The sequence below is a fragment of the Triturus cristatus genome, chromosome 3_1 (assembly GCF_964204655.1).
Source record: "Triturus cristatus chromosome 3_1, aTriCri1.1, whole genome shotgun sequence".
In the NCBI taxonomy this organism is placed as follows: Eukaryota; Metazoa; Chordata; class Amphibia; order Caudata; family Salamandridae; genus Triturus; species Triturus cristatus.
In genome coordinates this window covers 334604558-334626967 of record NC_140583.1, presented here as the reverse complement: position 1 = coordinate 334626967, position 22410 = coordinate 334604558, and the positions used below count along the sequence as shown (strand labels likewise).

The 22410-nt window shown below is 45.3% G+C and overlaps 1 protein-coding gene across 1 annotated transcript in view; it reads left to right on the top strand.

The window, feature by feature from the left end:
* SEC11A (SEC11 homolog A, signal peptidase complex subunit) overlaps positions 1-22410 on the top strand; it is a 436958-nt gene that overhangs the window by 41723 nt on the left and 372825 nt on the right. The window contains exons 2-3 of the mRNA XM_085644052.1: positions 20881-20931; positions 21673-21708. Coding sequence (XP_085500178.1) covers positions 20881-20931; positions 21673-21708 — 87 coding nt within the window. The remainder of the gene's footprint in view (positions 1-20880; positions 20932-21672; positions 21709-22410) is intronic.

Sequence of the window (22410 nt, the reverse complement as noted above, 5' to 3'; positions counted from 1 at the left end):
CTCTTATGGGGATGTCCCACACTATGTCCACCCGTAGCATTCCGTATGTTTCTGAGGGAAGTTTTACACACATTGATGCCTTCATCAGAATCCACAAACCATTACAGATGACTGTCACGAAGGTTGACTATCAATTCATGGGAGTCATGCTACATGTCATGTGCCCCATGGTGAGTCGACATATATGCATGGTAACACAACATGCACAGGAGCAGTCCCCACACATTCTAAACACGTAACACCCCCAAAATGCCTTGCTGCAATCCTCACCCAAAATGACTTTTCCCCATATCCGTGCATAGAACGCTGATTCAGCACACGTTGCAATACTCATGAGGAATAGCAGGAGGCCAACGATGACACGACCAGGCAACATGCGCAAGAACCTGTGGATGACAGACACACAAGAAGTCAGCTAAAAGATTGTTATCCGCATACATGGTCATTTACTCTACAGGAATAATGTTGTCACCATGCAAATATAAAATTTAGTGTCTCAGCTAAAATGTGTGGAATGACATCATCACTCGAGTGACACATCAGAACACCCATCTAAGTCACTTAGCATACATTCAGCTGGACACACACATTGCAACACATGCCACACAAGGCTCCAAGCGTGCACACTCAGACCCAGTGACTCACCATTATGAGAAGAAGTTGCGTATGAGCTGACTCCGGATATCCTCCTCCTCCTCCTCCTCCTCCTCCTCCTCCTCCTCCTCCTCCTCCTCCCTTGCCTCCTGACCAAGCCCTTCATCCTCCACGGGTGGATGTTTCTGCTCATGCTGCTCCAGGATGAGTGGCACTGCCTTCTCCACTGCCATGTTGTGCAGCATGCAGCACACGAGGAAGATTTTGCAGACCTTTGCCGGTGCATATGGGAGGGACCCGCCTGTCTTGTGAAGGCACCGGAATCGGCTCTTCAGGAGGCCAAACGTCCTCTCAATCACTCGCCTGGTCTGCCCGTGTGCATTGTTGTAACGGTGATCTGCAGCTGATCTTGGGTTGCGGAGAGGCGTCATCAGCCATGGCATGTTGGGATAACCAGAGTCCCCTACATGGAAACATCATGTAAAGAAGTGGGTCAGGAGATGCCGTAAGATACAACGATACCGCAAAACACAGGACAAACAGAGTATACCCACCAACAAGACATGCTCGTTCGTTGTGCAGCCGCAGCATCATTTGTGGCACCCTGCTACGCCTCATGATATAGGCATCGTGTGCTGACCCTGGAAAACGTGCACAGACATGGGAAAGCAGCATGTTAGCAAGACACACCACAAGGGCATTTATAGAGTGGTAATGTTTACGGTTGCGATAGGCGACCTCCTGTGCCTGTGGTGGTACCAAAGCCACATGTGTCCCATCAATGGCCCCAATGACATGGGGCATCCCGCCCAGGGCATAGAAATCACCCTTAACACCTGTCAACTCCTCAGGAGTCGGAAAATGGATGAATTCATCCAGGTGCTCCAACATGGCTGCTAAAACATCATGCAGGACACGGCTGAACATCGTCTGTGACATGCCACCAACATCAGCTATGGTGAATTGAAACGTACCTGTGGCAAAAAAATGTAGGGCTGCCATCACCTTCATCTTGGGGGTCAGCGAAGTAGGATACTTGTGTCGTGGTTGGAGGTGTGGTGCCAGCTTGGCGGTCAAGTCCTCAATCAACTGTTGGGTGAATCTGTAACGTCGTATGCAGTCACGTTCCCTCATGGCACCCAAGTCTGGCATTGGTCTGGGGACAGGCGGTGCCCTGCAGAAAATTGGAATGAATAACGAAGAGTGAGAACATAACATCAATGTCAATGAACTGAGCACATGCTCAACTGCTAATACACATCTGCTTAATACTGGTCTGTGCAATACATCCAGGACACGTATGCCAGCCAGGTGATACTCCTACGAAAAGCCAGCTACACCCGTTGATTGTCAAGTCTACATCACTTGCCCTGAAACGAGCTGTGGGCCAGTGTCAGTGAACAGCCAGAGACATCACAAGAGTGACATACATCCACATATCTGCATTTGAAGGATGTCATCTCATACAGACAGCTGACGGCAAGCTAGACGCACAGATCACATGGAATGTCAAATGTACAGATTACACACATTGCGATGAAGGGGTACACGGGAAAACAGAAAACACAGACATTGAGACGACGCAGATATGTCCTCATGTCAAAATATCATGTTCGATGCATACAGACACACGTTACGTGGAAATCCACATGTGGCATGGTGTGCGTAGATGTGTGCCATGCCCATCTACACACAGACGCATGTTGGATGCAGCAACAGCAGATGCAGTTGACGGAACACCAACAGCAAGCTCATGGAAACACATGACACACACATAACATAGTCACATCGGTGCACGCTGGTCATTAAATGTCAGTTGTTAGTGTCCCTGGCATCAGGGGACAGTTGCGGGTGGTGGTGACTGTGCCATACCAGTGATGCTGTGCTTGACACAGTTGTACTACATGCACACATGTGCAGTGTGAAGGGGAAGTGTGCCACATAGTGCCCCATCACACATGACATGTGTATACAGGTCATCACACATCAATTGTGCAAATACATGAGGAGACATGTGCAATATCACTGCCTGACACACCTAGGCCCTGCACATGTAGGACAGCAATGACAATGACTTGATGTACATCCTTGTGCGAGTCTGAGAACTCAATTTCTTTCGTGTGCGCATCCTATCAACAGTGTAAGCATGTGGAACGCACCGTACACACGCTCTGAGGGCGTGTGTACGGTCCGTATCACTATAGTAGTGGTGCCATAGGAGCACGCGTGGTACGGACTGTACACACGTACGTGTACTACCAGTGCCTACACGTACGTGTACTACCAGTGCCTACACGTACGGGTACACACTGGTAGTACACGTACCCGTACGTGTACTACCAGTGCGTACCTGTACGTGTAGGCACTGGAAGTACACGTACCTGTACGTGTACTACCAGGGCGTACACGTATGTGTAGGCACTGGTAGTACACGTACGGGTAAGTGTACTACCAATGCGTACACGTACGTGTAGGCACTGGTAGTACACGTACGTGTATGCACTGGTAGTACACGTACCCATACGTGTACTACCAGTGCGTACCCGTACGTGTAGGCACTGGTAGTACATGTACCCTTACGTCTACTACCAGTGCATACCCGTACGTGTAGGCACTGGTAGTACACGTACGCGTACCTGTACGTGTAGGCACTGGTAGTACACGTACAGGTACATGTACTACTAGTGCGTACACGTACGTGTCAAACGCACTGTGCAACTGGTGCCGTAGGGGTACGTGTGAAACGCACCGTACCTGTGTGTGGATTTGAAAATTACATAGGGGACACATAAGGGACAAGTATTAGGCACTAAATGCATGCTGTTTGTCATGGATACAGAGTTTTCAGTTCAAATTTTTCCTTCAGGTGTCCTGGAAGAGTCAGTTGGCCACAAAATACAATGTTGCAAAGTGGTTGTTGACTTGACATGATGCTCAAAATTTGAATGATGCAAATGCTGTCACTGGTGTATGTGGAAAGGGATTGGAGTAAACGTAAGATGCGAATGAATCTGACCAATCACTATGTACTCCTCCAAATGAATGCCCCTCAGCAAGACAGATATAAGTCAGCCAGAACCCATGAGAGGGCACTTGCCTGTACAACTTTCCTGTTGACAACACTGCTGCTGTCTGTGCTTCCTCTGGCACCATGTCAAGGTCTGTGGAGAGGGCCAGCCATTCACCCAGGAGGAGAATGAGGCATTGCTGGATGTCATCCTCCCACAGTACACCAGCCTGTATGGGAGACCAGGGGAGCAGGTGAGTGCTGACTCCACTACCTTTGACTGTGCACCTTTTTTGTGACTGAGTTAAAGAAACAAGGAGACCCTAGGAGTCAGAAGGGACCGAGGGTAGGTACGTTTTTGTAAGGAACAGTGGTTCCATTCAAACAGAATAAAGTAACATACCGCAATTAGTACAATGAAAAATTGGGTTTTATGTTTAAAGACAGTGCAAAAATACTAGTCAAATACAATTAATAAAGGAGAAAATAACAGAACAGTGAGTGAGTTTTGGTGGCAGGGTAAAAGGAAATCAGCCGATTTCCGGTACCCAAGCAAGTGATTAAAAGGTGACTTTTTAGTGCACAAAAGTAAGCATTAACAAAAAGTCAGTAAGGCATTTCATACTCCAACATTTGAGATAAATATACAATGGAGTCTTGGAAATGGTTGTCGACGACGTTTCGATCCCTGTGCGGAAAATGGGATCTCTTCAGGACAGGAGGATGACAAGATTACCTGGGGGGTAGCCTGGGTGGGGGGGGAGAAAATTAAAAGGTTGCGGAAGTAGGAGGAAAGGTAAAAACATAGGTGCGGGCGGGGGGGAAGGGGGAGGGGGTTGTGTTTGTGGTTGGGTGGAAGGAGAAGAGTAAGGAGTGCGAATAGTGAATCCTAAAGTAAAAGAGGAACGGGAAGGAAGGAAGACAGGTGCAGCCCAATAGTAGTGAATAACCAGCCAGTGTACGGGAGAGGGGAGTGGTGCAAAGGATAAGGGGACAGAGTAAGAAGTGAGAGAACTTACGATGTCAAAAAGTGAGGAAGAGGATCCAATAATTGTCATACAAGGTGGGGAAGGTCTGAGGCGCAAAAGCGTCCGGCGGGAGGGTGTTGACGTGGTCAGACCCTCGTTCGGAGTGATAAGTCCCGAGATTGCGGGAAAAAATGCTCGTGAAGGATCTGCGGAGAAGCGGAAGGTAAACTAAGAATTTGGACTGGTGGGGGGAGCTTCGAGCATGAGGCTGGGGGTGCTGCAAAAAGCTTACCAAGTAGGTCGTAGATTTCCGATTTGCGGAGTGCCGAATCGCAGGGAAAGGCTCGTCAGATGCGGGCGAGTGCGGGTATGGAGCCGCGGTGGGCGTTGGAATCAGGAAGTCCCGAGCGAGCCGGGTGTTCTGAGGTCGAGGCGTGTTAAATAACGCGGATATCCTACGGGAAGGTGTAAGGGGTGAGCATAGTAGAGGAGGTAGGGTGCCGCAGGACACGATCTAAGGGGGGCGACGAGGACTTACCGAATGAGGACGCGGGGACCCAGGAAGGGAGTTCCAGCAGTGCCGAGGAAGTACGGGATGTGAAGGCTCGTGGAGTGCGAGCGATGGGAGGGCCTAGCTCAGACAGGGGTAGAAATAGTGACGCCCAGTAGTAGTGAGAGAAGAGGGACAGTCAGAGCAGGCGAGAGCGGCGGCCATGATGGAAGGATAAACCATGTTAGGTGTGCTAAAGGGAGGAGACAGAGGGGATTTGTGAAAGCGGAGGGGAAGTGAAGAGATGAAGAGCCGGAGTAGGTGCGGCTCGGTGCCAGGATCAAGAGTATATGGGAGCCAGCAAGGGGGTGAGAGGGGGTCGGTGTGGGAGAGAGGTGGGAGAAGTGAAGGAGATCCGAATAAGGAGAATAGTATAAAATAATTATAAAATAAGGAATAGGAGGGGGAGGGAGGAAGTGGGTACAGTTGGCATGGAAAGATTTAGGGAAGAGTCTCAATATACAGAATTGGGTACATTTGGCATGGTTAAGGGAACACGCTAATAATAAAGCAAAATAAACAATTGCAAGGGTTTTAAAGTAAGTTGGACCAGTCCTCAAGTCGATTCAGTTCTGTATGATGGCTATCAGAGCGGATTATCTATTTTAGTTCCTCCTTGTTGAGGACAGCCGCAATGTTCAAGTTCCTCGTAGACTGTACGATCACGCTGATAACCTGTCATGTCATCCTCAGTGTGATTAAGTTGCGTGAAATGTTCGACAAGAGGTGCATTAGCAGTCTTACAGCGGATTCTGCTTCTATGTTGCCAAATCCGGACTCTGATCTTCTGCGTTGTTTGCCCCACATAGATCAGATTACAAGGACAAGTTATGGCATATATAATATTATTAGTGTTACAATTAGAAAAGTTACCAAATGTTTTGGTGTCCAATGTGAGACAGCAAACGCTGCAATTAGTACATTTGAAGTGGCCTACCAGGGGTGGTAGATTGCAGAAGGTTCTGAGGGTGGGGTCCCTTTTAATTTCTGGTACTGCGGCCCTGACTAGATGGTCCTTAATGCTCTTGTTCTTTTTTAAAGCAAAAAGGGGGCGTTCTATTTTGAGATCGCCAGCATTTAATGTAGGCCAATGCCTATTGATACATTTTTTCACCACGTTGGAAATCTGTGTGAATGTTGTGACACACACAAGTTTGTCGTTATTTTTCTTATCTTTGGGAGTGAGTAGAATCTCCCTTGGGCAGTACCAGGCTCTCTTGAGCGATCTCTTCACTAGTTTGCGTGGGTAGCCTCTATTGGTCAATTTCTTAAGTAGCAGGTTGGCTTCAGAAAAATAATCTTGTTTAAAGAAGCAGTTACGTCGTATACGCAAAAATTGTGAATAGGGACGTGAGTCGTGAAGAGCTCTGGGGTGGTGGCTGCTGTATGACAAAAGAGTGTTTTTCTCTGTGGGTTTTCGGTAAAGGGTGGTGTATAGACCCCCATTGTGAGCAATGATGTAAAGATCCAAAAATGCTATCTTTCCTTTGCTACTATTGTTAGTAAATTTAAGACCATTGCTGTGATGACTAAGCCAGTTATGGAATTGGGAGAGGTGGTCTGTATTACTGTTCCAGATAAGAAAAACATCATCGATGTACCGTTTCCATTCTAAGATTTGGGGCCTGAAAGGGTTGTGGGGCGATAGTATTATGTTTGTTTCTAGCCAATCCATGTAGAGTATTGCAAAATTTGGAGCGAAAACTGCTCCCATACTGGTACCTTTCAATTGTTGGTAAAAGGTTCCGTCAAAGAGGAAGAAATTCTTAGTGAGGCAAATTTTCAGGAGGTGAGTAATGAAGGAAGTGGGGACGGAATGTGGTTGTGGCCTAGTGTTAAGGGTAGATCTGATGACATCGATGCCTTCATCATGGGGAATGTTAGTGTAAAGTGCCTCCACATCGAGGGTGCAAAGGAGGTTACTGAGGGGATCGGGACTTATCACTCCGAACGAGGGTCTGACCACGTCAACACCCTCCCGCCGGACGCTTTTGCTCCTCAGACCTTCCCCACCTTGTGTGACAATTATTGGATCCTCTTCCTCACTTTTTGACATCGTAAGTTCTCTCACTTCTTACTCTGTCCCCTTATCCTCTGCACCACTCCCCTCTCCCGTACACTGGCTGGTTATTCACTACTATTGGGATGCACCTGTCTTCCTTCCTTCCCGTTCCTCTTTTACTTTAGGATTCACTATTCGCACTGCTTACTCTTCTCCTTCCACCCAACCACAAACCAACCCCCCCCCCCCGCCCGCACCTATGTTTTTACCTTTCCTCCTACTTCCGCAACCTTTTCATTTTCTCTCCCTTCCCCCCCACCCAGGCTACCCCCCAGGGAACCTTGTCATCTTCCTGTCCTGAAGAGATCCCATTATCCGCACAGGGATTGAAACGTCGCCGACAACCATTTCTAAACTCCGTTGTATCTTTATCTCAAATGTTGGAGTATGAAATGCCTTATTGACTTTTTGTTAATGCTTACTTTTGTGCACAAAAAAGTCACCTTTTAATCACTTGCCTGGGTACCGGAAATCGGCTCATTTCCTTTTACCCTGCCACCAAAACTCACTCACTGTTCTGTTATTTTCTCCTTTATTAATTGTATTTGACTAGTATTTTTGCACTGTCTTTAAACATAAAACCCAATTTTTCATTGTACTAATTGCGGTATGTTACTTTATTCTGTTTGAATGGGACCTTTTTTGTGACTGTCACTTCTGGCATTGTGTCCAGGTGTGACAGACATGCAATGTTGTTTAGAGTGGGTGCCAGGGGAGGAATGGCTTATGTCTCCCATGCAGAGCATGATGCAGTTCATGTGTGCACTCCTCACTTGCATTGTGCTTACTGTGACATTCACTGCATAGTGCATGACACATTCAGCCTGGCTAATCCTTTGTGGCATTTTGTGTCTATTGTCCTGAGGTGATTCAGTGGTCCCCCCGGTGTGACAGGTGACTGTACCCACAGATGTGTGTGAGTTGAGTGGAGCTGTGGTGAGAGTGTCCAAGTGATGTGTACGCCCCCTGGACATTGATGTGTGTGAATGTTCCTTGTCATGTGGGTGAGTGTCTATGTGAAGTGTTGCACCACAGCTGCATGGAGGAGGCAACAGCTCTACCCATCTGATGTGAGAAGTAAGCCGTGCTGTGTGTCTGACTTGCTGAGCTAGCCCTACACCTGTGACACCCCACAGGCAAGTGACACATGTGCAGAGTGAGGTTTGTATCCGCTGTTGCCAATGGCAGGTGATTGATCTGTGCCTGTGTGTATCTGTGTACTCTGCTGAGGTTGCGTCAGTGGCCTGGAGCATGTAACTGCTTGGAGGTGCTGTCCATCAGCCTGGTGTTGCTTGTGATGCATAGTGTGTGCCATGATCATGGAGTGTGTCGCACCCCTCATGCCACCTGTGTACTTTCAATGCCATGTAGTGCATTGGGGCTTCCACAGAGGCCAATGTCCATATGAGAAAGATGCTATTCCTTGGCAGCATCCTATGCCCTGTTCAACATATCAAAAATGTTCAAATGTGTGTCTCTCTGACATGGAGCAGGTGTAGTGATGTTGTCTCACTTTGTCATCCTCACAGGTAACTGCCTACGAGAAGGGGGAGATCTGGAAGCGGGCCATTAGGGCCGTGAGATCGGTGGAGGGTCACAGTCCGAAAACTGTGGCAGGACATCCGGTGCTGGACCCGGAGGATCGCCCGGGTCCAGCTGGGGGACTCACCTCCACGCCCCCACGGCGGGTGCCGACGCCTGACCCACCAGATGAGGCGTGTCCTGGCAGTGGTCTTCCCTGACATAGATAGGCAGTTACAGGAGAGACAGCAGCAAGGAAGGGGTAGGTACATGTGTGTTTGTTGTGTGTCACCAGCTTTTGGAAGTGCTCAGTCGCCTGGATACACTGCCAGGGTTTATATGTGCAGTGCATATCCTGTTCCCCCAAGTCAACCAGTGCTGTTCTTCCTCCCTTCCCCTCCTTGACATGTGTTCCCTGGTCTGTGTGTAATCACTATTGCACATGGTCATCTAGGCTGCCAGTTAATCCAAGTGCACATTGCCTTCTGCATCATGTGTGGGGGTGGTCTGTGACATGTGTTGGTACCTTGCCTGTGCCCTGTCCTGTTCAGTCATTTGAGGGTACATATTTGTTGGCACTGATGCGGAGTCTCAACATAGGAATGTGAGGTTTCAAATGAACAGACTTGCAGCATGCATGACCGATGTTGTGGCCTCAGACATGATATGCATGAGTGGGAGATATGCATAGTGCCGGGACGGTTGCTCATGTTACAGTCAGATCATTCCAGGACCATGGAGCAGTGTGCCCACTACAGTCCCCTGAGACACCCTTGCCTCGTAATCATGTGTGTCATCCAACACTGTGCCCATTCTCTGTGTGTTTAGCATAGGTTGGCCTCTGTGGCATTGTTCCCTGGCCTCATTTGTATTTATCTAAAGTGTGCTACATGTGTCCACTGGACAGGGTGACCCCATTTGGCTTGTGCATACTCACACTGGGCAGTGCCTGTGTGTCTATTCACAACTATCTGTTGATGGCTGTTTGTCACAAATATGTGTTGGCAGCCTCATGAGGTGATGTGGAGTACATTTGGGAATTCTTGATGCACATTTTTGTAAACCCTGATTAAGAGGTGTCACTTCTTGATCTGTCTCAATCACATTGTCTCGGGTATGGGGGGTTTGTGCGGGCGAGACCTACATGTCCAAACCTTATGGCTCCTTGCCAGGTCTGACCTGTGTGTGATAATTGTCTGGACAGACACTCAACATGCAGTGACCCAGTGATGTTGTGCAGGGTTTAATGTTTGTGCTTTGCAGCATGTGTCAAAAGTTTAAATACATGATTCCTGCTCATCCATTTTTGGCACCAGTGTGTGGTCCAGATGCTACATAGTTTTGTCTTTGTGTGCTGACGTCTGTGTGGACATTCTGGCTTGCCATGAGGGTGTCTCCTCAGTGCAGGTGTGCCTTATTCCAACACAATTGCAGGCCCATTAGCTTATGCATTGTCCTGTGTTTGGACATGTGTGCCACTCCACATGACAGGCAGTGGGTCAGATGTGTTGCCAACTGTGTCATCATGGTACGGAGGGCCATGTGACAGGTGGCATGATTCAAGTTGTTAGTCCAAAAGTCTTGTACCTTGGCACTCACTACACTTGTCAACATGTCTTCATGTTTTCAATGCTTTACTTTAATGTTTTGTTGTGAAGGACAATAATGTGCCTGCATGACAGATGTCTCCCAAGGAAGTGCACAAGAAACCACCTTTACACTTTCAGGGAACACATTTTAAAGAAAGGCACAGTTCGAATAAGACTGTTTTTCAGATTATATATATCCATGTTCCCACAGTGTGGTGGCATTTGGGTAAGTCCTTGGTTGTTGGTGATACCAACTTACGAGTGTCAAATCATCCAGACCGCCGTGGTCCCATGTATATGTACTTTCAGAAAACCCATTTCTTTCTAACAGTGGCTTCTTTGAATAAGGCTGGCAGCTCATACAATGACTGTGTAAATGTAGTTTTGTGTGCACCTCCTTGTGTGACTTCTTTTATACAGGCACATGTGTGTTCTGTTCACAAAGTGGCACATTCACACATTCTAAACATGTAGATTGTGTAAAATGGTGTGATTCCCAAGGGATCAAAATGTATTTCGTTTGGGTTTCCAAAGTACTTACAGGTCTCTGAGTGTGGGGACACCTTTAGCATTGAGGTCTGTTATTTAGCCTTGGGTGCACCAATACTGTTTCTTTCACAGTAAACAAGAGGTTGCATGCCTTCATAGTATTGCTGTGCTCAACTGTTCCCAGACACTAGCTTCTCAGTATATTTCTAATTCAAGTTTTTGGCTGTTGTGTCCTATTTTTCCTTGTTTCCAAGTGGCATGGTGGGTCAACCAACTGGGGAGTACAGGGCTTACATATGTGCGGAGTAATCTAGATGTTACTCATGATGCATTGCCTGTTATGCACTGTGACCTATTTTGTTTTGACTCATGTGTCAGATGTATACAGGTGACTGATTATTTTCTGTATCTTCACCTTGCCCACAGCATCATCGGAGGAAACCGAGGGAGACACCTGCACGGACCTGGAGGAGGGATCCAGCACCGGTGCCACCAGTGCTGGCGAGTCTGCGGGAGCAAGTGGCACGGAGGGCGAGGGGAGTCAGGCGGAGGACCTGTCTGGTGGCGAGACCAACTACGACGCTGACGGGTCCGAGGCTGAACTCCTCGAGGGGGCGGAGGCTGCTACAACACCTGGCAGCAGCACAACATCTGTGCCCGCCTCCTCCATTCCCATCACCGCCCTCCCAGTTGCTCCGGTCCCTTCTGTTCTGGCACGCACACTCATGGGGAGAAAGGCACACCCACTGGGTCTGGGGCACACAGACATACACGCAGCCACAGTCTGAGTCCGCATGCCTCACTTCCCAGTCCCTCCAAAAGCACTCCCCTTGGCTCCCCTGCCACACAGTCAGACAAGGAGAGCTACATGTCTGTGCTGGGCCTCAGCCCCACTGTGTCACCAGCCCGCAAGCGGGCAAGGGATTCCCCGGGCAGGGGAGTTGAGTCCCCCCCCATGTCCACCCCCTCCCCCAGAAGCGCTGCACCCCATCCCTCTGACCCCCGCCCTCTAACCCACCCCTCCTTTGTGCCTGTGGTTTCTTCCGGTGCAGGGGATACTCTGGACGCCCTGGCAGAAGTGTTCAGCGCCAAGCTCACCTCCACCTTTGGCGCTGCCCCACCCCCTGTGGTGGAGGCGTCTGGCCCTGCACCCACCACACCTACCCTTACACCTCCTTTCCCTGCGGTGCCTGGTCCTTCCCCACATGATGCCCCCCGAGACGAACCTGAGGGTTCCACTGTGCAGGCAAGCTAGGGGAGACGCGTGCACATGTGTCCCCCCCCAAGGACTTCTATTCTGGACTGGCCATTGGCCTTTGTATATAGTGTTCTTGAAAAAAAAATGTTATGCTGATTAAAGCATTTTCTTTTTACTTTCAACACTATTGCATTTCAGGTATTGATGTTGGTGCTGATGCTCCAGGAGTTGGGGTTGTGGTAATGTGTTATGTTTCTGGCAAAGGTTCGAGTCTGATGGTCATGAGGTGGACCATGGGATCTGCGTGCCATCACAAGGTCTCTGCAAAGGATCTTTGGTCGTGTGTGTTATTTGTTTTTTGAAAAATATGTGATTAACTCGGACCCCCTGGATATAAGGATATAAAATTCCTAGGACAGGGCAATATACAATGAAACAGTAACTTCCTAGGCAATTGATGAGTTGAGAGTAATGATGCTAGAGGAGTGTCAAAATAAGCTAGCCACAACAATTTAAAAAAATATTACAGTAGTGTTTATTATTGATATTACTAGATATCACAAAAATAACAAAAAAATGTCAGCAATAAAATGCACATCCACGATGTGTAATCATTCAGTACAATAGTTCTATTAAAAAATTTCCAACAACAATACATGAATAAGGTCACTTCTGTGGCCAAACAATAGTCTTCTACGCGCGTTTCGGCGAAAAGTACGCCTTCGTCAGGAAAAGCCACAATTCCTGTAATTAAAAAACATAAACTCAATACTGTCTTACATAGATATTATTTCCATCACATATTCAATATGTTGTGACTACTTCCTCTAGTTAACACATTTTTACTTTCTCTTTATATGGCTATGTATATCTACATTATGCATTCTCTATTTGGAAACCTTCTATTATGGTATGGGAAGAGATCATTTCTAATGACAAGGGTAAACAGGAAGGGTTAAATAAACACTTGTTTCAGAATGAAATGAAATAAAGAATACAGAAGTGTATAGATAACAAGAATTAATAGGTGGATACCTATTTCTATAATGACAATACTTATGTAAATGGTGCTTACTAAAAAATGTTGGATTCACAGACAGACCAACGGTTTGATGGTTAGTTGGACGTGTCCAACAGGCCTGAAAATGTAATGGATAATATTTAAATTTATATAGAGTCAGGAATCAAACTGGAGTAACTTTATTTGGTGTGACAAATCCATACCTGAAATTTGATATAGATCCGCTACGAATTTAATGTCCTCATAGGTAGATTAAGAGTTGAATTTGTTTGGGAATAGTTAAAAAGTACCTGTAATTTTAACAAATTGTACTTCAGTGTCTTATTCATTAACATATATACAGATGATTTGTAATATAATAAGTTCTATACTTTAATACCTTTTTTCTGGTATAGATCCACCTGGATATAATTGGATATTCTATGTTGTCTAAGGTCCACAAGGTTGGTGTAGTGGAAGCCTTCCCTGTTCACTGTGTAATTCTACGAATAAAGGGCCAAGCATGTATGTTAATAATTAATGCCTACCTAGTGCTACTGGTATTGCCTAATGTCTGACAATGATCTCAAATTACCTGATATTTTAACTTCTGCGGAGAATATCCACAATTGAATTCACTATGCAGTGCCGTATGGATGACGAGCATTTGTTGCGTAGGGTAAATTTTCTGTAAAAAAAGGGGGAGAGCAATAGGAACCTAAGATAAAAGAGTGCTATTCAAACATGGTGGTTGTTGTGATAGTGAGTGTGTAGCAACAAACCGGAGGTATCTATATACCCCCGTGTATGCTCTCTTTATATTTATTCAGGGCTGATTTTGATCTGCATTGTTTTAAGCCCCTTTATTAAGGTAAAGTTAGTTATAATGTGGCGCATATTTAATTTAAATAAGGTCGTGCATTACTGGTGTTGGCAATAGGATATATTTGAAGCATGGATTTGATGAGTGACATTAAAATCCATGTATCTTGGTAGCAAGTGCTTGTAACGATTATATTAGTGCAGGCTGGAAATGGCTAAAAATGGTGGTGTATCATCTCTGTTTGTTTGGTAGGAATTACTAATGGTCTACCATGATTCTATGTGTGCATTATCTGTATGGTTCTCTTACCTGATATAGATGATCAGATGTATAAAATGTCTCCAAGTCGTCACTAAACAGGCCGGTGGTCGGGAAAGATAAACATTTCTGTATGGTCTAAACCGTGTTTAAATATGAAATTTACGAAGGGATAACTCGATGCAGGTGTGATTGCGTCCTGCGTCATTGCGTGGGGGGAGGCCGTTTACTCGAATGACCTATTGTTTTGAAGAAAACATCCAAGGGACGTATTTCCAATCTTTGTAGGCGATTGGTGTGTAAAGCAGGACTTAATACCAGGAAAAAACCTTCCGTTTGACTAGACCGCTAACCTAACGATATAGGTATGACGTCATAACGTGAAGGGAGGCCGTTGTTCGAGTGACCTATTGTTTTAAAGGAAGCATCCAAGGGACGTGTTTCAGATCTTTGTAGGTGATTGGCATATATAGCGGAACTTAATTATCGGAAGAGAGCCTCCGTTTAACTAGACCGCTAACCTAACAATATGGGTATGCAAAATACGTTGGATACTAAGTTGGTGGTTCGATACTGGTATCTGCTATGTAAAGAACAATGAATAATAAAAAGAGGGGGCATGCTGTTTATGCTGTAATTTATAAGGATGTAGCCTGCAGCAGGAATTCATTATTACTATGTTTGTCTATATAGGATATCGGTCGATACAGATGGAGCTTATTAGTACGTATAGTTTAAATGGAACCACTGGCTCTATATTAATTACGTGCAGAACGTATGAACAAATGTTCTTTGCCTGCAAGATATGGATAATGGGACATATGATTTCATATCTCAAGGTGTAATACTTGTCCAGATTATACAGAAATTATTAATAAGATCATTTATGTAACATCTAAGGGGTTTATTGGGCATTGTTGTCAGTATAACTGAAGGCATAACTGGAAAGGATGATCGCTATTTAGGCCATTTCTGAAGGTGTCAAGGTAGAAGATCCAAAAAACGTCTCGCTTTTTACGCACTTGGGTGCCTCCTTTATCTTCTGGTGTGTTGATTTTCTCCAAAATACACCAGTTCAATTCGTCTGATGTATGATGTAACTGTAGGAAATCTTTCACTAGGGGGGCTAGTAATTTCTATTGCAGAACGGTGTTCTGCTATTCTGGTGTGTATTGCTCTAGAAGTTTCCCCTACATAGCCTAATTTACAGGGGCAGAGGATCAAATAGATGACGTTTTGTGTTTTGCAATTCCACATGTTGGTAGCTTGGATTTTGAATCCATTGTGGATCAAAATTTCTCCAGGTACTATGGAGTCACAAGATTTGCATTTCGTACATCTCATTGTTCCTTTGATGGGAGCCTCACCATTGATGGATTTTTGAATAAATGGTGGTTGTATGTTCTGCCCGACAAATTTAGAGTGAACTAAGATGTCCTTTAGGTTTTTATTTCTTCGATAGGCAAACAGGGGTTTTTTCAATTTTTTGTCATTAGATACAGCACAATTTAGAATATGCCAGTTGGTATTGATAATATGTTTCACTTTGGCATTTAGTGTTGAGTGTTTAGTCACACACACAAGCTGGTGTTGTTTGTCCTGTTTCTTAGGTTTCAATAGATGGTCCCTATCATAGAACCTTGCTTGTTTGTATGACTCTCTAATGAGTCTGTGGGGATATCCTCTCTCTGAATTTTCTTTTCATCTCAACTGCTTGTTTATCGAAGTCAGTAAGGTTGGAGCAATTGCGTCTAACCCTAAGAAATTGAGAGAAGGGGATACTGTCTTTTTGAGTTCTAGGATGGAAACTTTGGAAGTGCAACAGTGTGTTTCTAGCGGTGGGCTTGACATGTAAATCCACCTCTAAATTTCCACAGTTGTTTCTGATGAGGATATCCAGGAATTCTACTTGTGTGGTGCTGCTATGGGCTGTAAACCGTAAGTTTGAATCTGTGAGGTTAAGCCATTGTAGGTATTCAGATAGAGTATCTTCCCCACCAGTCCAGATAAAAAAGATGTCATCAATGTATCTGGACCAGTGGGAAACAGATTCGAAAAAGGGGGCAATTTCATTATGGATGAACTTATTTTCCCAATGGGCCATGTAAATATTGGCTATAGATGGTGCCACAGAAGCACCCATACTGACGCCTTTCACTTGTTGAAAGAGATGGTCACCAAAACCAAAGATGTTTTCTGTCAGAATAATTTGTAGACATTCTAGTATGAACAATTTAGAGCAAGGGATTGCAAATTTATCTATGAACCATGTTGTGGCTTCAATGGCTTCTTGTTGTGGAATGTTACTATATAGTGACTCTATGTCTAGAGTCACTAATACTTCATTATTGGATCTAAATGGTAGATGTTCAATTTTATTTATCATGTCTCTGGTGTCTTGTATATATGACATGATTTTCGGAATATATGGTCTGATAGGGTTGTCTACAAATTTAGATAGAGGTTCGGTTATTGTGCCAATGGTGGAAACTATTGGTCTGTAGGGTGGTTGGTCTACACTTTTGTGGATTTTGGGAACACCATAAATGCATCCTGTTTTTTTATTGGAATGATTGAGATAATGATATTCTTTAATTGTGATGTGTCCTTCATTGAGAGCAAACTTAGTGAGGGTTGTAATCCTTTTTCCTATTCTCGATATAGGGTTTGTTTTAATCCTGCGATAGAATGATTGATTTTCTAACATTTTAAGCATATTTAGTTCATAGTCGTCTGTGTTAAGGACCACAATGCCTCCTCCCTTATCACAGCATTTGATCGTTAGAGATTTATCATTAGCAATGGTGTTCATTGCTAAAAATTCTTCTTTACTTAAGTTGTAAATAGGTTTAGGAATGAATTTGAGATTTTGCTCCAATTGTTTCAAAACTACGTTTTCAAAGGTGGATACTTCTGGTCCAATTTGTTCAAGTGTTGGTGTGAAAGTAGAGGGTAGGGAAAGAGAGTTAATGATAGGAATTTCATTTTCAAGGTCTTTATTCGACTCAAATAATTTTTTAAGTCTAATTTTTCTAAAGAACGCGTGTATGTCTTGATACAGTTCAAATTTTTTTACATAAGAGTGTGGGACAAATGATAGACCTTTGGCTAAAAGATTTGTACTGGAAAGGTCAAGATGTTGTGAAGACAAGTTGAAAATGGGTATTATATTCCCTGTTTCCAATACTGTTGGTTCCTTGTCTCCAGAAGATATTGGGGATCTGGTTGATAGTGAGGTCCCTGATAGTTCCCTCTGAATTGGGTTTGTGGTTGAAATCTGACTTTCAGCCTTCCTCTGCGGGCTCCTCGGTGGCCTAAAAAAGACTGGTGGGAGTTTTTATTCGGGTTGAATGAATTATATGCGTTACTGAGTTCGTGTTGGTGTGAGTTGCTTTCACTATCTGAGTCAGATGTGTCTGAAAACGTCATTACTTTTTGTTGTCTAGCTGTTTGGTCATTAATATATTGATTTTGTTTATAGAAATCTTCATGAAGATATGGATATGTTCTTTCTAGCGTGCAGTATCTCTTGTCTTTTGATAATTTATCTGATTTTCTTTTGTTTAAATATTCTGTAAAGGAAGCTATTTCCTTATTTGATTCCATGGTAATGTAGCAGGGGGGATATTGCTATGCGGGCGGTGGTTTTTGGCGGGCGGATCGCCACCGCCATCCGGGCGGATCGCCACCGCCATCCGGGCGGTGGCAATCCGCCCACTATCCTAATGACCCTCTGTGTTTGAAGAGTCCAGGGATGCAGGAATATTGCCCAGGGAGCAGAGGATAGCTACCATTGTCACTATTCATAAAGAAGGAAAACCTAAAACAGACTGTGCCTTGTACAGGCCAATCTTTCTCCTAAACGCTGAGCCTGAAATATTATCCAAACTCTTCGCTAATCGTTTAATCAAAGTGATCTGTGGATTAGTGCATCCAGATCAATCTGGCTTCATGCCTCATAGAAACACGGTCCTGAATCTGCGCAGAATCCATGGAGTACTGGATAGAGCTCCCACCCTCCGAGAGCCAGCTGTGATCGTGTCCTTAGACGCGACCATGGCCTTTGATACCATTGAGTGGCCCTACCTCTGGGCGGTTTTGGCAAAGATGGGATTTGGCCCGAAATACATCCAATGGGTGCGTCTTTTATTACTGAACCTCTGGCTCAAGTGGTGGTAAATAACAAATTATCAGCTACATTTTTGCTTAGTCGGGGAACTCGGCAAAGTTGCCCGCTGTCCCCTCTCCTTTTTTCTCTGGCCCTGGAACCGCTTGCAGCCTGGATCCGTTGGGATCCGATGATACGAGGATTGCGGTGGTCCCCCGGCTGGGAGGTCCGTATCTCACACTATTCGGACAGCATTTTACTCTATTTGGCCTCCCCTAATAAACCCCTTGTAGTGGTATTGGACATTCTCGCACTATTTGGTAGATAATCTGGGTTTTCAGTCAATTGGGGAAGATCCCTATTGTTCGTTTTGAGGGGAGACCCACCCCTCCCTCCGAGAAACTTCCCAATACAAATCAACACTGCTGGGTTTAAATATTTGGAGATTTTTATCTCACTTGAACCCTCGGTCCGTTATGCCCACAACCTCCTTCCCTCTCTCCACAAACTCAAAAATGATATTGCCAGTTGGAAATCGCTTCCCCTCTCCCTCTTGGGCAGAGCCGCCCTGTTTTAAATGATGTCCTTACCAAGGTTCCTCTATGTCCTACAGAATACCCTTGACCCAATTCCGGCACGCTATTTTTGGGAGATCGAGGGCCTACAGAAGGACCTGCTATGGGACGGCAAACCTCGAATCGCCCTGAGTAAGTTAACGCTAAATTGGTATGACGGAGGCATTTTTCTCCCGGATATCAAAAAATACTATTGGGCATCCCATCTTACAGCTGTCAACCATGGCACGTATGGTCGCGCTGATGATCCCGGTTATGCCATGGATAGATGGCTTCTTCCAGGTGGCAACTATAATAGAGCATTGTATTTCCGACCTAAACGATTTGCTTTAACTTGGCCCACTAAACACTCCGTTCAAATTTGGCATGACGCCACTAATTTTCTTGGATGGAGACATAAACTGACATTAGCCACCCCTCTTTGGGACTCTGAAAAACTGGGTGATTTGTGGAAAACGAAAGGGTTTGACAGGTGGGACCTGACTGGGATCTCATATATTAACGATGTCTGTGGATGTGGTGGGATTAAGTCCTTCAACACGCTCCAGGCTGAATATGAGCTGGCAGACACAGAACGCTTTCGCTACCTACAGGTCCTACACTCTCTCCACTCTTCTCTGCCTAAAGGGACTGTTCCTCCGGAGGCTTCTCCCCTGGAGGACAGAATTTTAGACGGTCACCTTCCCGACAAAACTATCTCCTTAATTTACAAGAAATTAATCAATCACATGGCAGACCCCCTCCAAACATTACGAGATAAATGGGTGCAAGATGGGGTAGAGCTAGATGACGAGGACTGGCAGTTGGCAGGGTCCTCCCCCAGAGTGGTGGCTATCCCAGCGCGCTTGCGGTTGATGCTGCTTAAGATCTTCCATAGGATATACATTACGGGGCCCCGATTAGTACACATGGGGTGGTCAGACACTGGGGAATGCAAGCAGTGCTGTGGCCATAGGGGTACGTTCATGCACGCTATCTGGGAATGTAATCATATCAGTTCTTTCTGGCTCAAGATACACAACACGATCAATGAGGTGTTACATGTATGTCTCCGCCCGGAGGCGAGACGATCCCTCCTAAATATTTGGGAGCCCACAGACCTAAACACTCACCAGACACAATGGGCCACGCTAGGGTTCATGCTGGCGAAAAGAAACCTTGCCCAATTATGGGGGGCAACACACCCACCCACACTGGAAGCCTGGGAAAACAACCTTGACTGGTGCATGTTTAGAGAGAAGACAGTATACTTGGCAAGGGGATGCCCCATAAAGTGGTCCCGTATATGGGGCCTGTGAAATACCTACCGAGGAGAGATCTGTGCACCGCCTCGATGTAACGAACATGATGACCCTTCCTCCCTGTGAAGTTCCTCTCTTATGTAATGACTGTATACCATTCCCCCCGTGTCTATTACAATGTGTAAATTGTCTTATCCTCTGTATTGATCTATCTATACCAATGTCTGTTTAATAAAAAGATTTATAAAAAAAAAATAGCAAATCAAATGGGACACTTTCTCTCCAACTTTTGAAGTATTTTTTTTTCTTTTTAGGTCATATGGGACTTCACCTCTATTCACTGCATAATCAATGCCTATGACTTCAAGATAGTTTGCTTTTTCACTCTTTCTCAGTTATGCTTACTCACTCTTCTATTATAATGGTAGCGATCTTTTGTTTTTTCTGTGATTTCAGCATCTATGGATAGTTAGTATTACTAAATTGTTTTCCTATAACTGGTTGTGACATGTGAACACCATCTTTTATCCTGGACTGGCTTACTTTAGAGTCATGTATTGTGCAGTAGGGTGCGGCTGGTGCTGGTTGAGGGGAGTGTGAGCCCTTCTCAAGCAGCAGCGAAAATCCTTGTCAGAGTGAACTGCAAACAGTCTCTAAATTAACCTATGCTTAACTCTCTGGTAGGCAAGCTTAACTGTAGAGGCAATATAAAGAGATCAATTTAATAAATAGTTTGACACCATGTAGCTTGGCAGGTAAAACACTTCAGACTTTTAGCGGGTTCTCATCACTATCAAATATTTTATTATATACGTAGGTTTCTGATGTACCCGGTAGGAAGTCAGTTTTAGCACTTCCGGCTGATAACTGTATCTTTTCTTTTTTCTTTTTCTTCAGATCTATCCCGGGTTCTGCCTGCTGTCACCCTCAGAAAGGAACAGGCGACAGGTAAGTCTCCTGACCTTACATTACTTTTACTTCTTCTTTATCCCCTCCTGTATATTATATGTCAATCTATCTCCTGTCATTGTTGTTATACCCAGTAGTAGCCACTTTTCACAAATTTATAATCTTGCTGGTAATCAAATGTTAAACAGATTTTCACCCAGAATCTGACAACCAAATTAAATAATAAAAATGAATTTCTAAGGATGAAAGCAAAACCATCAACAATCGCTTTTAACTGTGAAGTGTTCCTCTCTTGGTATCCTCTGCCGTATTATTCAAGAACACACTAAGCTCTTGGTTCAGATTAGAAGCGCAGCAGAACCTGCCCCCCCCCCTCCCTTACCAGTCCCGCTGCCTCTCACCGACCTGGGAATACCACGCTCCTCCTGGAACATGGCAGGACGAATCATCTAGCTAGTGTGTCTCACAGCCCGTGAGGCGAGTCTCGGCTTCATCCTGTTCTTTCGATTGTCGGGGGCTGTCCACGGATTCTCGCTGGCTTTTCTTGTTGCAAGGGGGCTCCCCCACGAACCGTGTACGTTTCGGCTTTCTCTGGCTTCCCCGTGCTGGGTGTCCACTCTTCCTTCTCCTTTGTGCCTCAGGTCATAAGTCCCTCTTCTCTTGCGCCTCCCCTTATTTGTATGTCCTGCTCTTGTGCCTGACCTTGCCCTTCCTCTGTGTTTGTTTCCTGTCTCTTCGGATCCTGAAAAATGAAAAGGCCATCTTTTTTTTCTTTTGCAGGCACAATGGTGGGAGTGGACTGACAGCGTACTTCAGGTAGGTCCTCCTCCAGTTCCCCTGTACCCCCCTCAACCTGACACACCAAAACAACAAAAATCCAATCAGTAGAACAGGAGATATGCAATTTTAAAGCTTTATGATAAGTATAGCGCCTAAAAGCACAAAGCGCCAATCATGGTTATCTGGTCGTATATGAACAGGTGAAAGTCACAAGTTAAGGTTGACTGCGATGGAGTGCGGGCCGAATAGAGGGACCAAGTTAGTCCTGCTGCAAAAGTTACCTTTCAAGTTTAGCATGACGAATTCTGTTCGCAGTGGAGGAGGCTGCATAGAGCAGGGAGAGTGGCACGAAAGGTCGTCCCTGTAACACGAAGAGCAGGCCAGACATTGTGGATGGTTGTCATTGTAGCGTGAAAATCCTGTTGGGCTTTGAGGACGATTGTTGATGGAGATTCGCTTTGGTAGTTACTGTGGGCTGTTGATGCTGTAGCGCGAAGTTCAGATCTGCCTTTGCTGATTGTCGCTTGCGGTCGCTGTAGCATGAAGAGACGGGTTCACAGAGCTTCGCATTAGCGGTTTTTGCATGCAGCAAGATCTTGGTATGAACGGGTTTGGATGTGGTCTTGAAGAACCCTAAACTTCATGATTTCTTCTTTTCTTCCACAAGGAGCTCAAGTGACAAAACACAAAGGGTCCAGGACCTAGGAAGCACCTCTTGGAGATCAGGAACTCACTCCA